Consider the following 26,210-nt stretch of genomic DNA (forward strand, 5'->3'; position numbering starts at 1 on the left):
GTCGGAGCCGTGGGTGTGCCGAGCTCGGGCACATGGGAGTGACTACTCCCCACTTTCCATAGGGGACAATGTTAAACGTGCATTTGGCCAGCACATGCACAGGGCGTGCACTTAAGGTAATTGGTTGGAAACCACAGGGCGGACTTACCCCATGTGGTAATGTGTATTGGAGTGGCATAAAAGGCGGCTGCGTGCCTGGTAAAAATGTACATCTTTGTATATCCTTTGTGGAGAAGAACTGCTGTAACACCTTTTGTATGCTGAACCCCTTCAACCTGATGGACGTGTCTTTAAGATTTTGAGCAATAAACATCTTGCCCGACTACAACTGCATCTCAATCCTGCGACCAACAGAATTGCGCCTAATGCTAATCCGTTCGCCAGTTGTTCTAGGTGCTCAGCACTCCAACTTCAAGCCCTCTGCCAGCTACCGTGCAGAGCCTGGTCCATTGAGAGGGATCATGAGGAATCAGCTGACACCAAATCAGGTGGTGTGGCCGCAGCTAGTCAAAGCATACATCTGTGACCGGATGGCCTCAGCCCGACTCCCAATCAGAGGGGGAGCAGCTTCACATTTCTAAATTATTTAAAGTGCCAGCTCCAACTATCCACACCTCTATACCCAGTGTACAAAGCTTCCGGTATCCCCTAGTGGATGAGAGGAAAACACTTTATCAACCTTAAGTAAAAATTAGGGAGAGGAAGAGGAAAGTCACCGCACTGATCAAAAAGGAGTGGAGCTTTATCAACCTTGCCTGACTCTTGAGTTATTATACATTCTTTAACTTCATACTTAATTATTTTTATGGTGCCCAAAAATAAAAAGTGGGTTCAATACGCATTATCAACCTAAGGCAGAGGAGTTATGTCCCTTTTTTTTTTTTTATTGAACCTTAAAGTATACTTTAAAAGCCTATGAAAGACAAATATCGGGATTTTGATTGCCTGTATGAGTATTTTAATGTTTAATTAAAAGTCTGTCTTTAAAAAGGAAAATGACCATTTGGTATAACTTTGCCCGCCAGGGGAGTACTTTAATTTGTATATTTATATATACAGTGGGGCAAAAAAGTATTTGGACAGCCACCGATTGTGCAAGTTGTAGCACTTTAAAAGATGAGAGAGGTCTGTAATTTCCATCATAGGTACACTTCAACTGTGAGAGACAGAATCAGAACAAAAAATTCCGGAAATCACATTATGATTTTTAAACAATTTAATTGTATATTCTTGCGGAAAAAAAATCAAAAAGTTTAACTCAATACTTTGGAAAGTAACCTCGGTTGGCAATTACAGAGGTCAAACGTTTCCTGTAGTTCTTGACCAGGATTGCACACACTGCAGCAAGTATTTTGGCCCACTCTTTAATGCAGATCTTCTCTAGATGTGTCATGTTTTGGGGCTGTCACCGGGCAACACAGAATTCCAACTCCCTCCACAGATTTTCTATTGGTTTGAGGTCTGGGGACTGGCTAGGCCAATCCAGGACCTTGAAATGCTTCTTACGGAGCCACTCCTTAGCTGCCTGGGCGGTGTGTTTGGGGTCATTGTCATGCTGGAAGACTCAGCCATGTTGCATCTTCAATGAGGGAAGGAGGTTTTCCCCCAAAATGTCACGATACATGGCTCCATTCATCCTCACCGTAATACGGATCAGTCGCCCTGTCCCCATTGCAGAAAAGCATCCCCAAAGCATGATGTTTCCACCCCCATGCTTCACAGTGGGTATGGTGTTTTTGAGATGCCACTCATCATTCTCCCTCCAAACACGGGTTGTGGAGTTTATACCAAAAAGTTCTATTTTGGTCTCAACTGACCACATGACATTCTTCCAATCCTCCTCTGGATCATCCAGATGGTCATGGACAAACTTTAGACGGGCCTGGGCATATGCTGGCTTAAGCAGGGAGACCTTTTGGGCGCTGCAGGATTTGAATCCATGACAACATAGTGTGTTACTAATGGTAACCTTTGCGACTGTGGTCCCAGCTCTCTTGAGGTCATTGACCAGGTCCCCCCGTGTAGTTCTGGGCTGATCCCTCACCATTCTCAAGGTCATTGATACCCCACGAGGTAAGATCTTGCATGGAGCCCCTGATCGAGGGAGATTGTCAGTGATCTTGTATTTCTTACATTTTTTAATAATTGAGCCAACAGTTGATCTCTTCTCACCAAGCTACTTGCCTATTGTCGAGTAGCTCATCCCAGCCATGTGCAGGTCTACAATTTTGTCCCTGGTGTCCTTAGACAGCTCTCTGGTCTTGGCCATGGTGGAGAGGTTGCAGTCTGACTGTTTGAGGGTGTGGACAGGTGTCTTTTATACAGTTAACCAGTTCAAACAGGTGCCATTAATACAGGTAACGAATGGAGGATCGATGAGCTTTCTAAAGAAGTAGTAACAGGTCTGTAAAAGCCAGAATTCTTGCTAGTTGGTAGGTGTCCAAATATTTTCCGCAAGAATATACAAATAAATTGTTTAAAAATCATACAATGTGATTTCCCGAATTTTTGTTCTGATTCTGTCTCTCACAGTTAAAGTGTACCTATGATGGAAATTACCGACCTCTCTCATCTTTTAAAGTGCAACAACTTGCACAATGGGTGGCTGTCCAAAAACTTTTTTGCCCCACTGTATATGTGCAAATTTCTTATTACACATAGGGGGGTATTCAAGTAGCCTGCGATTATTTTTCTGGAATCTCCATAAAGTGATTGACAAAGTTTAGGCACTGAGGGACTGATTCAGCTTTGGGAATAGAGTGAGAAAGAGCATGCAACTGTGAATCAGTACAAACCATGTTGCAATGCAAGGGGTGCAAATACATACATTTTATTTTGCATGTAGGGTAAATACTGGCTGCTTTTGGATGTAGCCCACAAATACTGCACAGCTATATTTGTAAAATGCAATTCAGATGTCAGTTTGGACACAGGGCCTGCACGCTATGGGCGATTGTCGCCAGTCTGCGCATGCATCGCAGTGTGCAAGCCAGTCATTGAGTTTGGGAATCGTGCGCTTGTAGCATAAAGACTGAGCGCTACTTTGAGTGACAGATAGTGCCGTTTGTGGGTGGTAACAGGGGAAGGTGAAGGAAAAAGGGGGAGTGGATGTGCAAACACAGGAGTGTCTGAGCGTCAAAACGCCGTTCTTTGGGCGTGCATAATTAGCATGGAGGAGTCACCTGGTTGTATTTCAGCCTGCAGTGATCGCAGTGCTTGCGGCGGGGCAGGGTCTACCTTACGGGCTGCATGCAGCTCCGATGGCTCTCGATGTTACTGATTAATCATACACTTCCTGGAGATGACTTGTGCTAAGAAAGAAAAGTGGGCGTCTTTACACCGGCATGCGATGACTCTGCCGTTGCTCTCTAAGAAAAAGAGGGCGTCCTTTAGCCTGGCTATGCGATCGCAGCATTTGCATACCCGGCCTCTTTGGCTGCGAGAGAGCACAGCTTAGCATCCGGGTCTGAATCGCCCCCACAGTCCTCCCAAATCTAATCTCTCTGCACATATTACATCTGCCCCACCTACAGTGCTGCATGGTTCCCCCAAGATGATCAGTTACGTGCTTTTCCTCACTCTATTCCCAAAGCTGAATCAGGCCCTGAGATAGGAATGGTTTTTCATACACCTTACATAAAAACGGAGCATCAGGAGTGGCATTTACAAGCAATATTTTTAAACTTTGACCACCTATATTATTATTATTATTTATTTATATGGCGCCAGAAGTGTTCCGCAGCGCCTTACAAAGTACAAAAACAAATTGGATACAAGTGACTTACAGAACAATACAATACAGGACATGGATAACATATATTGCTACATTAGCGACCATATCACCCAGATAAGCAACAGAGCATAAGCAACCAAGTGTTAGGTGCCCTAGTGGTGAGAAAGAAGTAAATGACACTATAGTAAGGAGAAGCACAAGAGGGTAGATGGCCCTGCTCGTGAGAGCTTACATTCTAAAAAGGTGGGGGAAGACAAACTGGGTTGACACAGATGGGGACGAAGGAGCATGTAGCAAGGAGTTAGAATGATAGCTGGAAGGCTTTGATGAAGTAGTGGGTCTTGAGAGCCCGTTTGAAGGATTGCAAACAGGTGGAGAGTCTTATGGGGAGTGGGAGAGAGTTCCAGAGGTGGGGAGCAGTGTGGGCAAAATCTTGGAGGCGGGAGTGGGAGGAAGTAATCAGCTGGCATGAAAGGCGGCGTGCATTAGTTGAGCGAAGAGGGCGGAGAGGAGCGTGAAGGGAGATGAGGTCAGAGATGTATATTGGGGTAGATTGGGTGAGGACTTTGTGAGCGAGCGTGAGAACCTTAAATTGGGTTCTATATCTTTTTTACATGGGCTTGTAGCTATGTGGTAGTATCAAGTCTACAAAGTTTCATGAAAATATGATTTGGTGGGTGTCATAATTACAGTTTTCTGGGTGATTTGACATTGAATGACCCCTGTGTTATCCCATATATAATACTAATATCACATATCAGTGTGTGCTGGGAGCTGTGTTATTCCCCCTCATATATCACTGTACAGTCCCCTCTCCCTATATAATAATAATACCACATATCAGTGTGTGCTGGGAGCTGTGTTATTCCCCCTCATATATCACTGTACGGTCCCCTCCCCCCTATATAATAATAATACCACATATCAGTGTGTGCTGGGAGCTGTGTTATTCCCCCTCATATATCACTGTACAGTCCCCTCCCCCCTTATATAATAATAATATTATCACAGATATCATATAAGAAGTCACATGACATAATCACCAGAGATGTTGTGAATGGATAAAATGGCGGCTGAGGTATCTGGAATCTCTCGCTATGTAGCCCCGCCCTCTCCGCACCGTCACGTGTTACTCTCACTCTCCCTGCTGTGTATTTTGTGCAATCTGATTGGCTCTTCGCTACGTCCTTCAACTCATTATCAGGGAGGAGGTGACGGCTGTAGCCATAGAGACGGCGGGTGGGCGGAGCCGCCTCATTACAGCCTGGCCGTACGATTGGCTGCCGCTTCTTCCACCCCGCCCACTCCCCATAGGAATCTGTGGCATCATGTGATCCCCTCTGTAATAACTTTGACCACACATGTCCCCAGTGCAGGAGGCGGGCGGCCATTTTCTTGTATACCAGGCTCGGCAGTTACTATGGGAGCGGCGGCCATTTTCTCCTGGTCTGAGCCCTGCCCCCTATTTATCACGTGATCTCCTCCGGGCAGCGCTGTAGACACAGAGTCACTCAGTCATTGTCTCATCCTCTGCTGCTGCTGCTGCTGCCGGGGAGAGGGGGCACAATAGGAGCAGAGAGACACCGGGGAGACTGCTGCAGGGGAGGGCAGGTAGGATGGTGACAGTCCTGGTGCTAATCTGTATTATTAAGTGGTGATAACAGTCTTCCTCCCTGCAGGTATAATCACATAGAGATGGCATGTGTGCACGCAGGGGGGGTTCTGAGCACCCAGAACCCCCCCCATGCCTGTCGGTCAGTGGCATAGTGGTGTAGGACCAGTGGTGCCGTTGGCCGCTGTCAAGGTCACCTCTGTCAGTATGTGCAGTGTGGACCGCGCTAAACAGTGACAAATCTCACCGCCGGCGCAGACCCTGTTGTTACTATTATACAGATGGTGCAGACTCAGTTGTTACTATAATACAGGTGGAGCAGACTTAGTTGTTACTATAATACAGTTGGTGCAGACTCAGTTGATACTGTAATAGAGGTTGTGCAGACTTAGTTGTTACTATAATACAGGTGGAGCAGACTTAGTTGTTACTATAATACAGGTGGTGCAGACTCAGTTGATACTATAATACAGGTTGTGCAGACTTAGTTGTTACTATAATAAAGGTAGCTCAGACTTAGTTCCTATAATACAGGTGGCGCAGACTTAGTTACTATAATACATGGAGCAGACTAAGTTGTTACTATAATACAGTGGCGCACACTTAGTTGTTACTATAATACAGGTGGTGCAGACTTAGTTGTTACTATAATACAGTTGGCGCAGGCGTAGTTGTTACTATAATACAGTTGGCACAGACTTAGTTGTTACTATAATACAGGTGGCGCAGACTTAGTTGTTACTATAATACAGGTGGCGCACACTTAGTTGTTACTATAATACAGGTGGCGCAGACTTAGGTACTAAAATACAGGTGGCGCAGACTTAGTTGTTACTATAATACAGGTGGCGCAGACTTAGTTGTTACTATAATACAGGTGGCGCAGACTTAGTTGTTACTATAATACAGTGGCGCACACTTAGTTGTTACTATAATACAGGTGGCGCAGACTTAGTTGTTACTATAATACAGTTGGCGCAGGCGTAGTTGTTACTATAATACAGTTGGCACAGACTTAGTTGTTACTATAATACAGGTGGCGCAGACTTAGTTGTTACTATAATACAGGGGGCGCACACTTAGTTGTTACTATAATACAGGTGGCGCAGACTTAGGTACTAAAATACAGTTGGCGCAGACTTAGTTGTTACTATAATACAGGTGGCGCAGACTTAGTTGTTACTATAATACAGGTGGCGCAGACTTAGTTGTTACTATAATACAGGTGGCGCAGACTTAGTTGTTACTATAATACAGGTGGCGCAGACTTAGTTGTTACTATAATACAGTTGGCGCAGGCGTAGTTGTTACTATAATACAGTTGGCACAGACTTAGTTGTTACTATAATACAGTTGGTGCAGGCGTAGTTGTTACTATAATACAGTTGGCACAGACTTAGTTGTTACTATAATACAGTTGGTGCAGACACCAGCGCCTTTGATGGTGATTCATTTGATTACTCTGCGAGGTGTGGCACTCACGCGGTGACGGCTGTATCGGAACTCCCCGCCTGCTCTTTGTAAAGAGTCATCTGCTGTCTCAGAGCGTAACGGACACAGCGTCGGTGTTTGGAGATACAGATTCCTCAGTCTCACCAGGCTTGTGATGAGATGTTTTGTTTTACCTTAAATGTTCATGTTTATGGTACTTTCATCTATATAAATGTACAATTGTATTACATCGTGCGCTCCTGTTTTATTACTAGAATATAAATATATATACACATACGAGGCAGGGTGTAGGTGCGCTGTGGGTCGGGCTTAGCTGGTCATGTGGTGGGTAGAGGCTGAGGGACATTGAGACCCCTGAATTCTGGAAACGAGTGATAACCTTATCTGAGGAGGGGGCTGCTAGAAATCCTGCATTTGTCAAAATAGATTTCCTGCAATAGAAGCCGTGTAAGGGCAAATACATGATGCAATTCAATTCTTCCTATCACATATGAATATAGATTTACATTTGCCAGGTGGGATTGCTAGAAGGTGATGCCGGGCTGCGCACAGATCTGCCATGTACAGTAGGGCTGACATTGAACCTCTGCATAGGAAAACCTCACAGTAAAGATGGGCTCCGGAACGGCTCATCGCATCCTTCACACTGAATTCCCCCAAGTGTGCAGCCCTGAGTACGTTATCCCGCAGGTCCAGGTGCCGGGATGGAGCACAATGTGCCTTAGCCATCTGTTCCTGGTGCCAGAATGGAGCTTTGGGTATGTTAGCCAGCAGTTCTGCGTGCCGGGAATAGGTATACGGGAACATTATCCATCCCATCCAGCTGCCCCATTGGTGTCCCAGTATCTTACCATCCATTCTGGGTGCCGGAATGGGGCTCTAAGTACCCAAGCCCTTCATCCCAGCTACTGGAATAGGTGTTGGAGCAGTAGTCCTATATATTTCAGTTGCCAAAACAGGTGTTAGGTTACTAATTCCATCTCATCCAGCTCCTGGAATAGGTGTCTCAATACCATGGGTGTACCTAGAGCTTTGTGTCCCCAAAGCAACATTTTGAAGGAGTCCCTGCAAAACACACACCCAGAGGGAGGGAATCTGCATACAAGGCGTCCACAATAACAAGTCATCCAATTTTTTATTTTTTTTACTCCAACACTGGGGGGCATCATCTTCATATCTAGGGAGGGGACTGTTAACCCTCTCACCCGGGAAGGCCCAAGCCAACCATGGTTACCCAATCACTAATAGATGGGGGCACCTGGGAGTGTCGGTGTAACCCCCTATACACTGATCAGATCTGCTTCCTCAGGCAAATTGTATAAAGTATGTGTCTTGGAGGTCCAGGACTATTGGCAATGAGAGGACCATTGGTGTAAACTCCAGCAATGCCGTGTGTTGGTCATTGAGAAGCCCTATAAAGCTGGATCAGAGGAACTTCTGAGAAACACTGAACAAGACTCTGTCTCTGGGAATGAGGGGATTTAGTGATCATTCAGTGTACGCTTATGTTTATATGATAGCATAATGGACAGCATAACTACTCACCACTGAGGTCGTAAATTCAAATCCCGACCAAGACCATGTCACTGGGGATTTTGTATGTTGTTCTTGTGTTTGCATTGGTGTCTTCCATGTGCATGCTGGTAGGTTAGTTGGTTTCTTTTAAAAGTACCCCTAATGTGTGTGTACGTGTGGTAGGAAATGTAGAATGTAAGCTCCCCTTGGGCAGGGACAGATGTTACTCAATATTCCCTGTAAAGCGTTGTGTGATGTGTGCTAACTACATAAATAACTAGTAAGAAATAGGTTCTAATAAATATATTTATTCCTAGATATCTGTTCATTGAGGAGTCAGATCCTTGTTACTAGAACTCACGTGAGGGTGAGACGTGTCCTGTATAAATCACTGATCACTGAGAATGGACACGGACAGGAGTCACATGACTGAGAGGATACTAAATCTCACCCTGGAGATCATCTACCTGCTGACTGGGGAGGTGAGATGGTCTGGGAGTGTCACAGTGACGTCACTTATATCTATAGTAATAATACAGAGATATGACTGGGGGGTGAGGGGATCTGGGAGTTTCATAGTGACATCACTTATATCTATATTAATAATACAGGACTTGATTGGGGAAGTGAGTGGGGCTGGGAGTGTCACAGTGACATCACTTATATCTATAGTAATAATACATGGTCATGACTGGAGAGGTGAGGGGATCTGGGAGTGTCACAGTGACATCACTTACATCTATAGTAATAATACAGCGAAATGACTGGGGAGGTGAGGGGATCTGGAAGTGACATCACTTAAATCTATAGTAATAATACAGAGACATGACTGGGAAGGTCTATCGATCTGGGAGTGACAATGACATCACTTAAATGTATAGTAATAAAACATGGACATGACTGGGGAGGTGAGGGGCATCTGGGAGTGTCACAGTGACATCACTTATATCTATAGTAATAATACAGGGACATGACTGGGGAGGTGAGGGGATCTGGGAGTGTCACAGTGACATCACTTATATCTATAGTAATAATACAGGGACATGACTGGGGAGGTGAGGGGATCTGGGAGTGTCCCAGTGACATCACATATCTATAGTAATACAGGGATATGACTGGGGAGGTGAGGGGATCTGGGAGTGACCACTTAAATCTATAGTAATAATACAGGAACATGACTGGGGAGGTGAGGGGATCTGGGAGTGTCACAGTGACATCACTTATATCTATAGTAATACAGGGATATGACTGGGGAGGTGAGAGGATCTGGGAGTGTCACAGTGACCTCACTTATATCTATAGTAATAATACAGAGATATGACTGGGGGGTGAGGGGATCTGGGAGTTTCATAGTGACATCACTTATATCTATAGTAATTATACAGGGACATGACTGGGGAGGTAAGATGATCTGGGAGTGTCACAGTGACATCACTTATATCTATAGTAATACAGGGATATGACTGGGGAGGTGAGAGGATCTGGGAGTGTCACAGTGACCTCACTTATATCTATAGTAATAATACAGAGATATGACTGGGGGGTGAGGGGATCTGGGAGTTTCATAGTGACATCACTTATATCTATAGTAATAATACAGAGATATGACTGGGGGGTGAGGGGATCTGGGAGTTTCATAGTGACATCACTTATATCTATAGTAATAACACAGGACTTGATTGGGGAAGTGAGTGGGGCTGGGAGTGTCACAGTGACATCACTTATATCTATAGTAATAATACAGGGACATGACTGGGGAGGTGAGGTTATCTGGGAGTATCACAGTGACATCACTTATATCTATAGTAATAATACAGGGACATTACTGGGGAGGTGAGAGGATCTGGGAGTGTCATAGTGACATCACTTATATCTATAGTAATAATACAGGGACATTACTGGGGAGGTGAGGGGGATCTGGGAGTGTCACAGTGACATCACTTATAGCTATAGTAATAATACAGGGACATTACTGGGGAGGTGAGGGGATCTGGGACTGTTAGAATGATATCTGGGAGGGTATGCAGTGATTTTTGGTGTCTCCCCCAATACACAGGATTACACAGTAGTGAAGAAGACATCCGATGGCTGCGAGACACCCAGCAGCTGTCCCCATGTGTCAGGAGGGCTGAGCAGGAACCAACGCCCCATCACAGTGCCTCTACCTCACTCACTGATACATGAGAGAGACAATAACCAGAAGATCTTGGAACTCACCAACCGGATTATTCAGCTGCTGACTGGAGAGGTGACTGCTGGGAATAGGACATTATACAGTAACACCAGGGGATGTGTCTGGGTGATGACTGGAGAGGTGACTGCTGGGAATGGGATATTATACAGTAACACCAGGGGATGTGTCTGGGTGATGACTGGAGAGGTGACTGCTGGGAATGGGACATTATACAGTAACACCAGGGGATGTGTCTGGGTGATGAATGGAGAGGTGACTGCTAGGAATGGGACATTATACAGTAACACCAGGGGATGTGTCTGGGTGATGACTGGAGAGGTGACTGCTGGGAATGGGACATTATACAGTAACACCAGGGGATGTGTCTGGGTGATGACTGGAGAGGTGACTGCTGGGAATGGGACATTATACAGTAACACCAGGGGATGTGTCTGGGTGATGACTGGAGAGGTGACTGCTGGGAATGGGACATTATACAGTAACACCAGGGGATGTGTCTGGGTGATGACTGGAGAGGTGACTGCTGGGAATGGGACATTATACAGTAACACCAGGGGATGTGTCTGGGTGATGACTGGAGAGGTGACTGCTGGGAATGGGACATTATACAGTAACACCAGGGGATGTGTTTGTGTAATGACTGGAGAGGTGACTGCTGGGAATGGGACATTATACAGTAACACCAGGGGATGTGTCTGGGTGATGACTGCGGAGGTGACTGCTGGGAATGGGACATTATACAGTAACACCAGGGGATGTGTTTGTGTAATGACTGGAGAGGTGACTGCTGGGAATGGGACATTATACAGTAACACCAGGGGATGTGTCTGGGTGATGACTGTATCATTGTGTGTGTCAGGTTCCTATAAGTTGTCAGGATGTCACTGTCTGTCTCCATGCAGGAGGGGGAGTATTTAGATGAACACAGGGGTCTGTACAAGGATGTGATGATGGAGAATCACCGGCCCCTCACATCACTGGGTAAGAGGAGACTGTCATTTATTGTACAGGGGAGAGCAGGTATGGGGGCCCCTATATACACACATCATCTGATAATCACATATATACAATGTACTCAGTCACTGTGTGTCTCCTACAGATGGACCCAGTAATAGGAAAACCCCAGAGAGATGTCCCCGTCCTCTGTATTCACAGGATTGTACAGAGGAGAATCACAGGACGCCACAGGAGCATCAGGTAGATGGAATTTCGGGTCTCATCCATATACCATAGTGACTTTCTCTATATGACCTGTAGAGCAGCAGTGTGTGCCTTATACACTGATATTGTACTGTGTAGTCTAAATCAGTGGTTCTCAAACTCTGTCCTCAGGAGCCCATACAGCACACATTTTTCAGATCACCCAGCAGGTGCACAGGTGTATTCATTAGTCACTGACACATTTTTAAGAGATCCACAGGAATTATTTTACTTGTGATTATGTGGGGAGACCTGGAAACCATGCACTGTTTGGGGTCCTGAGGACCAAGTTTGAGAACTTGTGGTCTAAATTAAATCAGACATTATTTTTTATGGGTCATTTAGAGTGAAGATTTTGCTGATATTAAAGTTGAAGATATAGAGGGAGAAGAAGACACGTATGTGACTAATATGAAGGCAGAAGATATAAAGGGAGAAGAAGAGACGTATGTGACTGATATGAAGGCAGAAGATATAGAGGGAGAAGAAGAGACATATGTGACTGATATGAAGGCAGAAGATATAGAGGGAGAAGAAGAGACGTATGTGACTAATATGAAGGCAGAAGATAGAGAGGGAGAAGAAGAGACGTATGTGACTAATATGAAGGTGGAAGATATAGAGGGAGAAGAAGAGACGTATGTGACTAATATGAAGGTGGAAGATATAGAGGGAGAAGAAGAGACGTATGTGACTAATATGAATTTGGAAGATATAGATGGAGAAGAAGAGACGTATGTGAGAAGTGATCAGCAGTGTAAGGAGGAGGAAATCCCTACAGATATCAGCACAGGTGAGTAATAAACATTTATTACGAAAAGAGTCACATATACTACTTGTTCAGTTACTACAACAGTCTCTTACTCTACATCCTCCTCTGTCAGTACAAACTAATGACAGAAATGTATCTGCCCAGTTGGGGAGTCATCAGCCCCTATTATACTCCTGCTCTCCCCCTCACATCATGTCACTGTGTGTTACCAGCCCAGAGATCTGACCAGTCTCCTCCCCACACTCTCTGGTGTATCTCATACATCAGGATCCATCAGCCCCTATTATACTCCTGCTCCCCCCCTCACATCATGTCACTGTGTGTTACCAGCCCAGAGATCTGACCAGTCTCTTCCCCACTTTCTCCTCCTTACATCATGGAAGGACTCAGGAGAGTGCGCTGTTGGCGGGCCCTCAGCATGGTGGTCGTCTCAAGGGCCTGGAGCTCAGGAGACATTCCTGCCGGCTTCGGACACTAGGTGCCGCCATATTGAACCTGGTCAGCTTACCGCTATTTCCCAGTGGTAGCCAGGCTAATGTCCACCTGACTGCACCAGCCAATTACCGCGTTGACCCAGGGTATAACTATCCTTCTTTGATAGCATTCTGTGCCTGAGCTTCGTCGCTACTAGACGTCCAAGGCTCCAGCTCCCTGGCTAGCTGTCTGCAGTTCACCTGACGATTCTTGCTGTGGTACCAATCCGGCTCAAGGTTGTTCTATAGTCAAGTCCCAATCTGGTTTCAGTTTGTGGTATAGCCTGGTCCCAATCCACCTCCAGTTTGTGTTACAGTCCTATCCCAACCCGACTCCAGTTTATGCTACAGTCCAGTCCCAATCTGGCTCCAGTTTATGCTACAGTCCAGTCCCAATTTGGCTCCAGTTTGTGCAACAGTCTGGTTCCTCCCAGCTCCAGTTTGTGCTACAATCCGGTCCCATTTGGTGCTACATTCCAGTCCCAGTGTTTTTTTTTCCAGTGCAATAAGAAAAAGTTATTTTAGCTGGCACTCCCCTTCTGGAATTAATGTGACTGAGTAGTGTGTTGTGTGGTAATAACGGTAACGAGTTAGACTTTAAAGATAGAGATTTGTGGAATGTGACTTTGACCACCCCTCAATGGTCTGAGGACCTCATTCAGAGTCGGTCGTTAGGTCCGCTCTATCGTAAGGGAAAAGTCACCGGATATGCAAATGAAGCGATCGCAAGATGCGTCGCTAAGATGGGCTCGCAAGCTGAACGAGCGAGGGTAAGAAGCAGCCGTAAGACTAAAAACACGCCCCCATTGCGATGGCAACACACGTCATCTCTGGGGATATAAGGATTAATCGAGACCATCGGGACCCATCGGAGCTGCTCGCAGAGCTTAAGGCTGACCATACCCTCACTCAAGCACTACGATCTAGTCAGTGTAAAAACCAACCATGTCACATGTGCCATGACACTACTTTTTTAATTATGCACTCCCATTAAACTCCATTTGCATAGTCAGGCACGCCTGCGTTCGGATCTCCACTCCCCCGTTCACAAGCACCTTCCCCTGTTACCTCCCTCAAACGGCTCATTCTGTCACTCAAACTAACGACCTGGCTGTGCTCAAGGAGAGAGAAATTTCCGATCGCAACAGCTAGTTTGCGCATGCGCAGTTTAGTGAACATCGCTGGGTACGACCGAGCGGCCGCTTACGACCTACTCTGAATGAGGTCCTGAATCTTTTGACACCCTGTTTGACTCCGTAGCTGCTGGGAAGTTTATTACATCATCATTGGTTTGGGAAATTTCCATTCCCATCAAGGCTCTGTCTAATCCGGTCTATCTCACAGCGGTGGACAGGAGCCGCATTCAATGAGGTCTCGTTACTCATTCCACTACTAGAGCTTCCAGTTATTCCCAAAGCTACTCATCATCTTGTCTTCCATGGCTACAACTTCATAATCCACAGTTTGATTTGCCTAGAACACATCTTAAGTCATGGGGTGCCTCTTGTTTCCAGTCTTGTTTGCCTCGTGTAACTCCTCTACATTTAATCCAGTCTGGCCTTCTTTGATCATCTTTGATACACAAGATGGCCATTACAAATATTTAGTCATGCCATTCGATATTTGCAATGCCCCCGCTGTATTCCAGCACTTTATAAACAAGATTTTCCCAGACATCTTGTATCTCTTACTTAGACGACATTCTTATATTCTCCAGAGACCTGGAGTTCCATCGGCAGTGAGTGAAAGAAGTTCTGCAGCGTCTTCGTGTCAATCATCTCTATGGTAAACTGTCCAAGTGTATCTTTGAAGTGCCCGAAATTCCATTTCTAGGCTACAGCTTGAAGGCGGTCCAGCGATTTTTAGGATTCGCTAACTATTACCGCAAGTAAATAAAAAAAAAAAATTATTCTGTGGTAGCCTCGATGACAGCCTTAACAAAGAAGAGAGCCAATCCTTTGCACTTGTCTCCTGAAGCCATCTCTGCTTTTCATGTTTTAAAACAAGCTTTTACCTCTGCGCCAATCCTCTGTCAGCCTGATTTGGAAAACCCATTCTTCCTTGAAGTCGATGCTTTGTCTGTGGGAATAGCTGCTGTCTTATCACAGAACATGGAAGACTGGAAGCTTCATCCATGCAGGTTTTCTCCCAAAGATTTTCTCCTGCTCAGAAAAATTATTCAATTGGTGACCAAGAGCTCTTAGCCATCAAATTAGCCTTAGAGGAGTGGTGATACCTTATTAGAGGTTGCTAAACATCCCATCTTGCTTCATAAGAATCTGTTGAATTTAAAGTCAGCCCAGTGTCTCAACCCTTGGCAGTCTTACTGGGCCTTATTCTCAAGGTCCAACTACAAAATCACCTTCTACCCTGGAATCCAAAATCATAGGGCAGACGCTCTAACATGTGTCTGCTATCCATCAGGAATCTTGTCCTATTCCCAATCCGCTTTCATTTGCCAACACCCAGGTAGCCCCTGTACCACCACCTGGTAGGATGTTCGTACATCCAGAACGCCACCAAAAATTGATGACATGGGCTCATGAATCCTTCTTCGCTGGTCTTCATAGGCGACATTTTTTGTCTCCATAATCTCCCGAAGGAAATTGTCTCAGACAGAGGTGTAGTTTGTGGCCAGGTTCTGGAGAGCATTGTGTTCTGCAATTCAAGTCTAATTAAAATTCTTTTCAGCATATCATTCCCAAACTAATGGTCAAATGGGGGACTCAAGATAGTGCGCTGTTGGCGAGCCCCCAGCATGGTGGTGGTCTCAGGGGCCTGGTGCTCTGATGTTCCCGCCAGATCCGGACACTGGGCGGCGCCATGTTGGTCCCGGTCAGCTGAGCGCTATTCTCCAATTGCTGCCGGGCTACTGTCCACCTGACCACACCGGCCAATCACTCTGTAGCCCAGGGTATAAATCTCTTTCTCTGACAGCATTTTGTGCCTGAGTTTTGTAGCTACTAGATGTCCAAGGCTCCAGCTCCCTGGCTAGCTGTCTGCAGTACAAATGCTGATTCCTGCTGTGGTCCCAATCCGGCTCCAGTGTTTGCTATTGTCCGGTCCCAATCCGGCCCCAGCCTGTGCTACGTTCCAGTCCCAATCTGGCTCCAGTTTGTGCTATAGTCTGGTCCCAATCCGGGTCAAGTTGGTGCTACATTCCAGTTCCAGTCCCAGTGTTTATTTCCAGTGCACCTGGATGGACACCTTGAATACCTTGTGATGCCCTTTGGGTTGTGCAATGCCCCTGCCGTGTTTCAGGGCTTTATTAATGAGATTTTCCGGGACCTGTTGTATGTCTCGGTTGTAGTTTGCCTGGACGATATATTGATTTTTTCTTCTACTGTAACAAAACATCATGAACATGTGAAGGAAGTATTGTCCCGTCTGAGAAAGAACCACCTGTACTGCAAACTGGAGAACTGTGTCTTTGGGGTTCCCAGTGTGCCATTTCTTGGTTACGTCATCTCTGGCTCCAGTCTAGAAATGGACCCCAAGAAGGTGCAGGCGATTTTGGATTGGTCCTGTCCTCAAACTTTGGAAGCCATCCAGAGATTGCTTGGGTTCGCCAACTACTATAGACGTTTTATTGAAGGATTTTCATCATTGTTGGCTCCCATCACCGCCTTGACCTGAAAAGACGCTAACCCTGCCCTATGGCCACCTGAGGCAGAGACTGCCTTCCAACTTTTAAAACAGGCGTTTATTTCAGCTCCAGTCTTATGACAACCAGATCTGGATAGGTCGTTTCTAGTGGAAGTGGATGCGTCTTCAGAGGCCGTGGGTGCAGTTCTTTCCCAGCATTATGACGATAATCGAGTTCATCCCTGCGGGTTCTTCTCTAAGAAGTTTTCTCCTGCTGAGAGAAATTATGCCTTTGGTGAACAAGAACTTTTAGCAGTAAAATTAGCCTTAAAAGAATGGAGATACCTGCTGGAAGGGGCCAAGTTTCCCTTCACTGTCTTCACGGACCATAGAAATCTGCTCTTCCTCAAGAATCTTCAGTGCGTGAGTCCTCGTTTGGCCCTGTGGGCGATATTTTTTGCTCGGTTCCAGTTCACCCTGACCTTCCGGTCTGGAGCCCTTAATCAAAAGGCAGATGCCCTGTCCAGATCTTTCCGCTGTGATGACAAATCAGAGAACAACAAAATACCCCTGTTTTGGAGTCGAGTCTTCGCCACCTTACAGCTACAGCCTCCTACAGGGAAGTCCTTTGTGGCCCCGGAGTTAAGGAAGCAGCTCCTCACATGGGCTCATTCCTCTCGCTTTGCAGGTCACTCAGGTACCCGGAAGACCTTGGAATTTTTAAATAGAGGCTATTGGTGGCCATCCATGAAAGCAGACGTGTCGGAATTTATTTCTTCATATTCTTTGTGTGCCCAGCATAAATCTTCACGTCAGGCACCGGCTGGTGAGTTATTGCCACTACCTATTCCACCACGTCCCAGGATGCATCTCTCCATGGACTTTGTCACGGATCTGCCGAATTTTCAAGGGTTCACTACCATCTGGGTCGTAGTAGACCGATTCTCTAAAATGGTCCATTACATACCACTAAAGAAATTGCCTTCTGTCCCTGACCTGGCTCACTTGTTCATTTAACATATTTTCCGTCTCCATGGTCTTCCAGCTGAGAGAGTCTCTGACCGTGGTGTTCAGTTCACAGCAAAATTTTGGAGAGCCTTATGTTCTGTATTGCAAGTAAAGCTAATTTTTTCTACGGCTTATCACCCACAAAGCAACGGTTCCACTGAGAGGGTTAATCAAGACCTTCCTAAGGATTTTTATGACATCTTCCCATTGGTCTGCATTGCTGCCATGGGCTGAATTTGCTCATAACACCTCCTACCACTCTTCCACGAACCAAACACCATTCCAAGTGGTCTACGGCCTTCATCCTCGGGTCCCTGAATTTCAAAGCCTCCCCGTCTTTGATGTCCCAGCTGTAGAAAACACTGTACGGAAATTTGCTTCAATCTGGTCTCAAGTTCGTACTGACCTGGAGAAGGCGTCCTCCCGTTCAAGCTGATAAAAAGCGTAGGAAAATACCACGTATGCAAGTTGGAGACCAGGTCTGGTTGTCCACCCGGAACCTACGACTTCGAGTGCCATCCATGAAATTTACTCCACGCTTCATCGGGCCCTTCTCCATCATAGAAGTCATTAACCCCGTGGCTTATAGCCTTCAACTACCCCCTTCTCTGAAAATTCCCAATTCCATTCATGTCTCCCTGTTGAAACCCCTGGTGCTAAACAAATTCCACAGAGTCCTGCCTGCGTCTCCCCGTGTCCAGACTGAAAGGGGCATAGAGTTTGAGGTCTCCCAGGTCTTGGATACCCATCTCCGCAGAGGACATTTGCAGGACCTACTGGACTGGAGGGGCTACGGCCCAGAAGAATGTTGTTGGACCGATGCCTGAGATGTCCATGCTCCTAAACTCATCAAGAGATTCCATGCTGCCCATCCGGAGAAGCCTGGTGAGTGTCCTGAGGACACCCATAAGGGGGGGAGGTACTGTCACAGCCAGGGTTTCTCGGCATGGTAGTCACCGGGTATTACCTGTGAGGTCGTTATGGCGGGGGGGTCTCAGGCAGCGGTGCTGGTGTTTGGCGAGGGGCATTGGCTGTGCGTGGTTCTGTGCGGGCACATTGTCACTTAGCCTGGTGAGGTCTGGCGGTGTTTCTGTTCCGTTGGCATGGGCGCCGCCATCTTGCCTGCGGCCATGTGATTCCGGCTGTCCAATCCTGGTAGGTCATGTGCTCATTCCAGCCAGTCACAGCGCGGCACTGAGTATTTAGGAAGGTCCAGAGCCTTCCTTTGCCAGTGCAACGTGTTTCTCAGCTGCGGCTGAGAGTACCTGTGCCTTATCTGCCTGCTTGTTATACGCTTCTAGCCTGAACCTTGCCTGCTCCAACCTGCTGGGCTTACCCTGCACCCTCCATATACCTTCTTACATGCCTGAGTACCTGAACCTGCTGTTTCCCTGCACCTTGCTTCATTTCAATCCCAGCTGGACTTCACTACCTCTGCCTGCATCAGTTACAGCTCACCAAACCTGCATTCAGTTACAGCTCATCATACCTGCATTCAGTTACAGCTCATCATTCCTGCATTCTGTTTTCAGCTCACCATACTTATTTACTGGACTGTTCCTGCCTGTCACTATCTGGACATTTCCCCATTAACCCCCTCTACAGTTATCAAGTGCACTTTAGTGCTATACCTGGACTTTTTCATTTGCCATTCCCATGTCTTCTAAGTCACTTATTAAAAACTCCACTTTTTCATTTAAGTCTGCTTCTGTGTCTGTTCCTATCACCACCCCGGGTCCACAACAAATACAGAACCTCACACCCTGTAACAGTGATGTGACCCATTACTGCAGATTAGGGGATAATACTAAGTATCATGTCTGGCCGAGATGCCAGTCACTGGGGAGTTTAGCCTGTTTTTTCTGACACGGATGATGACGAAAGACAAACACAGGAGTAAAAACGAATTAATACTGCAAGACAGGTGTAAAAAAAATAAAGTTAAATACGCCATCAGCCAAACTCATAAGTACTTTCCATAGGAAACAATACTTAATGAGAATTTACCAAGAATCGTGTTTTTAAACACATTCCGAAAATCACTAAACTCAGGTCAAAACTAGGGATGTGCGCCGACCCCTGTGTTTTGGTTTTGGATATGTACCTCGTGTTTTGGGATCTGGATCTGGTTTTGCCAAATTCGCCCCTTGCGTGTTTTGGTTTTGGATCTGTATTTTTTATTTTTTTTAAATTTATAAAATCTGCTAAAATCACATTTGTTTTTATTTTGTTCCTACAGTATTATTAACCTCCATAACATTAATTTCCACTCGTTTCCAGTCAATTTTGACCACCTCACAGCTCACAATATTGTTTTCATCCGGTTTAGGCCCAAAATTTGCACCAAGCTGACTAAGCTAAGCGGCAACAGTGGGTGGCACAAACACGTGGCAGTTCAACTTCCAACATGGCACATAAGGAAACATATTTTCATTAATCAAGAGGCCTGAGGGAGTTGTAGTATGTATGTAGTTGAAGGCAGGGAAAGGAAGATCTGATTAGTAGTAAATTTCATTTAATTTTTTTGATTCTGAAGCAAATTTATGAGGGAGGAGGGGAGGCATTTACAAACGATATTTTACTCATTCACATCAGTCCTTGCCCCAGAAGAATCCTTGAGCACTATGCCTGCTGCTGCTACTGGGAGTGAATTTTCATCCCAGAAGGGCACCAGGAAGACTACTAGTAGTACTTTAAAAAACAATTAATTGTTAAACAAACCTTTGCAAGGGGGAGCAAGTATGACAGTAGTCACCGAGTTGTACAGCGGATCACTGATGCCATAACATCTATGCTGGTATTAGATGTGGTCCAATAGCCACCAATAATGAAGTGGGTTTTAGACAGTTAATTGAGGTCCTGTGTCCCCGCTACCAAATCCCCTCAAGATTCCACTTCACTAGAAAAGCAATTTACAAACCTGTACAGGGACATTAAACAAAAACGTAATTAGTGGCCTCTAAAATGCTGTTGCACCCATTGTCCACTTAACCACAGATATGTGGACAAGGTGAACAAAGCAAACTTAAGAGTTATGGTTTAATCATACATTGTGTCTTTCTTCTCAGTGGACACAGATCTGAAGAAATGTAAAGAGCTGTTGGTAAGCAAATTGTCAGCTCAAGTGTCATGTGATGCAGCAATGGCTTCACCTTCAGTTTCTCCAGCAAATGCATCGGGCGAGAAAAAAAACTAAACTTTTTCCCCAAAAACACCCACTGGTGATGCAGATGAGTCAACCCAACCAAGTTTTTTTGTTTTGTGCCCAGGCATAATGGGCCACAACTGTTTCATCCACTAGTGCCTAATTTACACAAACATTATCCTCATCATCAACATCCTTATTAGCGTCAGCTACACAAATATCCTGCTCATCCTGGTGCACTTCCACAGAAGCAGCCTCAATTTCTATGTCAGCATGTTCACTTGTGCTTACATCATCATAAGAGGCAGAACCACCAGTCATAAAGGCCAAGGCCTTAGCCTTTCCTTTCCACTTTATGTGGTGAAACTGTCTTTCTCCAGCTAACTTTCCCTTTAACGTTTTTTCTTTACCACTGTAAAAGATTGGTTCTTGATTTTAGATGCCTTTACTTAAGCCTGTATGACCTTGGGTATCGGCTTTAGTAGATTATGTAGATAGACTAGTATCGTCATGACTGGTGGCATTGGCAGAAGCCCCAGCACTAGTATGTGGTTCCTGCTCTCCTCTCAACTAATCGTTCTCCATATCAACAAACACGAATGAAGTGGGGGTAGAGCACACGTCAATTTGTACTAAATTTTACACTGCGGTATCAATGACCTACAGTGTCACAAGATTTTTTATGAATAAGAAAAGAATAACACTGCGCTGCCACTTACAGTGTCACAAGATTATGAATAAAAATAACACTGCGCTACCACTTAGTGTCACACAATTATGAATAAGTATAACACACTGCGCTATGATTTATAGTGTCACACTACGTGGATGTAAACTGCGGTCTGGCCGGCAGTGTCACCAAACATTAACGCAGCTCAGTTGCTAACGCACACACACAAAAAAAGCACTTTTATTTTTTTTAACACTGCTGAAGAGCACCCCTGAATGAGGCAACAGGTGCTTGATGAACAACACAGACAGCACCCCTTGTTTATGGACAACAAAGCACCCCTTCCAAGTGCGGACAGACCACCTGCAGAGTCACAAATACATGGACGATAAACTGCGGCAATGTCACGAACAATAAAAGCTGCAGCACCCACTGAAGGTAGCCCCCTTTATATACTGCAGCCTAAGCCCCTTTATGGACATCACAGCAGCAGTCTTCAGCCCAAGACCCCGACTGGGTGCACACACTGAGAGACTGACTAGTACTACATGTCTGCTAGCTTCTCTCCACAGCCGGAGTGAAAATGGCGCAGATCGCGGAGACCTTTATATAATCCAAAACCTGCGAGAATCCAACAGCGGGAGGATGACTTGTTTTCTGATCCGAGTCGCATGAAGTTTGGGTGGGTACGGTTCTCGGAGAACTGGACCTACTCATCTCTAGTCAAAACACACTGCCCTGTGAGCCGCATGTTTGTAGAAGGCTGCACAGATCAGTAATATCCGTGCAGGCTTCTGTGTGTATGTATAGTATAAGAAAATGTAAAAAAAAAAAGGCGGCCTCCCAAAGCATAACCAGCACCAGGCTTTTTGAGCCACTCATAATTCATGAAATACAGGGGGAAAATGGCGTGGGGGTTCCCCTGTATTTCTATGGGAAACACCATGACTCCGCCATCATTTGGCAAGTACTGTACTTAGAGTACAGTGCTATTGTCCGTGGGGATGGGTAATTTGTTGTTTTATTTTGCAATGTCCTGGACTGCCTACATGGAGAAGAGGACCGACTGCCACCATGAAGTAGTGGAGTGATTGTGTATTAATCTAATACAACATTCGGTGTGTGTGTTTGTCTTGTTGTTTGTTCAATATTTTCTTTGCAGAAAGACTAGAAGTGCCAGCAGGCCCTTAGGTCTCAGAATGTCGGCACTTGCGAATCTCTAATTGCCAACATTCTGGGACCAGTAGTCCCACTGTAATGGACTATATTTATTCTATTTTTACACAATTGATCCTGCACCAAAGGTACTTGGAGTGTAGAGAATAAACCTGGGCTGTCAGCCTGGGGTATTCTTGGCAGGGGGTTCCCCCTTTTAAGGGTGGGCCTATTTCCCATGGAATCCCAGTCCTAAGCTGCCTAGTTAGGAGATTTAATGCTTTGGCCAGGGGACCCTGTGAATCGTGTCTCCTTGCTGTGACATTAACCCCCAGCTAGTTAGAGCTGGTTGATGGTAATACAGGGGACCCCCTATGTATTGTTTTCACTGTATTTACTAAACTGGACTGGTACAAGAGCCCAGTGCTGCTTCATTGAAATATGGGGGACTCCCCAAGCTGCTTTTTCCCATATTTCCTAAACCAGTACTGGCTCAAAAAGTGTTTGTTGGTGCATTTTATATGTAATATCCTAATGTTAGAGAATATTAATATTGATTAATGACCCAGTTCCCGCCTCTTTTTAATTAAGTGCAGTTTGATTGTTTTTTGTAAACCCTGCTATATGCATAGGGCAACTTACACTGTCAGTAATGAGTTATACATTGTACCTTGCAGCATCTTCAGTGTGTATGCAATCGGGAAGCCGACTGCCTAAATACCGGCAGCCGGCTTCCCGACTGTCATATCCCGGCAGGAGTGAAATGCCGGGCGTCTAGATGTAAACGCCCGGCATTTCCCCGATGCCGGGAGACCGGCGCCCGGCATCCCGATCGTAGTGATGCCGGGCGCCGCAAGCGGGCAGCCGCTGGGGGGGAGGGTTAGGTTTAGGGCTCCCAGGGGGGACTTAGGGTTAGGCACCCCCCGGGAGGGTTAGGGTTAGGCTAGGGGGAGGGAGGGTTAGGGTTAGGCACGCCCGGGGAGGACTTAGGTTTAGGCAGCGGGGAAGGGGGTGGTTAGGCACTTAGAGGGGGGATTAGGGTTAGGCACTTGGGGGGGAGGTTAGGATTAGGCACCCCTAAGGAGGGTTAGGGTTAGGGGGGTTAGGTTAGTAGATACTCACCTATCCACAATCGGGATTTCCAGCGCTGTCGGGCTTCCGCTGCCGGGATCTCTGCTGATGTCGTGCTGCCGCTGCCATGCGGCCGGCAGTATTTCATACCAATTCCTCTTCAGTGTATCATTTGGTGGTAATTCTGGGACTTTTAACTATAGTCTTTATTGGGCAAAATAAACTTGTCATAGGGAAAACATTAATATTACCATGTATTTGTTTTATTTACAGCACATGGATGTAACAGCAGGAATGTCTCAGAGGAATTTCCCATGCTCTCTCCAGATTGTGAAATAGAAGGCAACGACATCACAGGAGATTCCCCACGAGAAAGCCCCATTATACATCCAGTACATCACCGTACAGATGTGTCATCTAATCCCTCTACTCATGGGGAATGTTCTCCTGATAACTCTGTTATTGGAACTTTTAGTACAGATAAAATATTTCCCTCTTCCACAGGGAAAGCTAAGGCAGGAGAGAGGCCATTTCCATGTTCTGAGTGTGAGAAATGGTTCACATACAAATCATATCTTGTTAGACATCAGAGAAGTCACACAGGTGACAAACCATTTCCATGCTCTGAGTGTGGGAAATGTTTTACACAGAAATCACATCTTCTTAAGCATCAGAGACTTCACACAGGTGAGAGACCATTTCCATGCTCTGAGTGTGGGAAATGTTTTACACAGAAAGCACATCTTGTTATACATCAGAGAAGTCACACAGGTGAGAAACCATTTCCATGCTCTGAGTGTGGGAAATGTTTTATAAATAAATCACAACTTGTTACACATGAGAGAAGTCACACAGGTGAGAAACCATTTCCATGCTCTGAGTGTGGAAAATGTTTTGCACAAAAAATAGATCTTGTTACACATCAGAGAAGTCACACAGGTGAAAAATTATTTCCATGCTCTGAGTGTGGGAAATGTTTTATAAAGAAATCACATCTTGTTACACATCAGAGAAATCACACAGGTGAGAAACCATTTCGATGTTGTGAGTGTGGGAAATGTTTTTCAGATCAATCACATCATCTTAAGCATCAGAGACTTCACACAGGTGAGAAACCATTTCCATGCCCTGAGTGTGGGAAATGTTTTGCACAAAAATCAGATCTTGTTAAACATCAGAAAACGCACAGAAAAATGCAATGTCCGTGAACTGGGAAACCTAAAATAACAATATTCCAAATGTTCCAAAGGTGTGAAATGTTCTCTACAGAAAAAAAGTGTATTTTTTTTTACCATATTCTGTTATACACTAAGGGGCTTATTTACAGATGGACATGAGCATTATTTCTCATACATAGAATATGCCAGCAAGAAAATGTATACTTCCTTATGTAAAAAAACAAGGAGAAAGAAATGTCCTCTTTGTTGGCGCACTGAGAATGAGTATAAAATATAACTTTTAATTCATTAAGATAAAATGTAAATAAACTTTTAACGTGAAATATGAAAACAATTGTGAATATTAAAAATAATAAAATAATATTAAATAAATGTGTGTGTCATTATTGTCCCAATGGTAATAAAGATATGTCCTAAGATCCTCGTTGTTATTATGTATCCAAATTGCACTAAGATCCTAATAAGGTAGGTGAATAATTCAGCCTGTATGAGGTAATGTATCAAGAAAACTAACTTGTGTGCTACAAAAAAGTATCCACTGTATAATAATTCTCTAGCAGTTGAACACTGTTCCAATTTCAGTAACCCTGAGTATAATCATGCAACCATATCTTTGGCCAATAGGTGTCACTATTGTATAAATAATCATGTACTGAAATGGCACTGGTTATTGAAAAAGTGCTAACATGGTCATGAATTGGTATTAACTCAAACTGATATCCCTATAAATCACTATACTGGAATAGGACTCTGATAGAGCGGGGATTTAATCAGCTATATCGCTGCTAGCCTCCACATTATATTAGATAAAGCTAGCACTGGGTATTCACCAACAACACTTTAAGAGTTAATCATAGTGTCTGCTCAGTATAGATATTCTGATTTAATCTAAGTAGCACAATGGTCACTTGAAGTGATGCTGGCATGTAATGCGTTCGAATATAAATATCTAATTCTGCTGGCCAGCACACTACAAAATAGATCTATAAAATAGGCATTCTTGACTAAAACGGCACGTTAGGGTAATCTAGATAAATATATCTATTCAATCACCACTGGTATATACATCACGTCTATATGAACCATATGCTGAAGACGTGCACAGTGTATGTCATGTATAGATATGTATATATATAAATTGGGCATTATTTATTCTAAACAGCACACACTATGTTCTAGTTTGAACAGCACAAAGGTATAATTGAAGTTGCTATGTGCTACTGACATGCACACTACCAGTTATATAGAATATCTGCATATAAATGTGAAGCGCTGTTCTAAGCTAGCGTACTGTTAATAGAAGCGCTGTATTATAGTGCATTAATGAAGTGCATGAATTTTAAAGCAGCATGAATGTTATAACAACTAAATCCCTGCTAATTTGCTTTGACAGTGACATGCACCGTGCATGTTCTATAAGCTGTGTATATCTATATATTCAGCGCTG

The 26,210-nt window shown here is 44.9% G+C and overlaps 1 protein-coding gene across 1 annotated transcript; it reads left to right on the plus strand.

The window, feature by feature from the left end:
• The first annotated feature begins 5,209 nt into the window (after positions 1 to 5,209).
• LOC148501722 (uncharacterized) lies at positions 5,210 to 25,097 on the plus strand. Its single transcript, XM_088450044.1, has 7 exons — positions 5,210 to 5,344; positions 8,630 to 8,794; positions 10,369 to 10,560; positions 11,409 to 11,487; positions 11,606 to 11,703; positions 12,052 to 12,499; positions 23,859 to 25,097. The coding sequence occupies exons 2-7, from the start codon at positions 8,717 to 8,719 to the stop codon at positions 24,791 to 24,793; spliced, it is 1,830 nt and encodes a 609-aa protein (XP_088306170.1). The 5' UTR covers positions 5,210 to 5,344; positions 8,630 to 8,716; the 3' UTR covers positions 24,794 to 25,097.
• The last annotated feature ends 1,113 nt before the right edge of the window (positions 25,098 to 26,210 follow it).

The sequence above is a fragment of the Taudactylus pleione genome, unplaced genomic scaffold, assembly GCF_031769625.1.
Source record: "Taudactylus pleione unplaced genomic scaffold, aTauple2 ptg000504l, whole genome shotgun sequence".
NCBI lineage: Eukaryota > Metazoa > Chordata > Amphibia > Anura > Myobatrachidae > Taudactylus > Taudactylus pleione.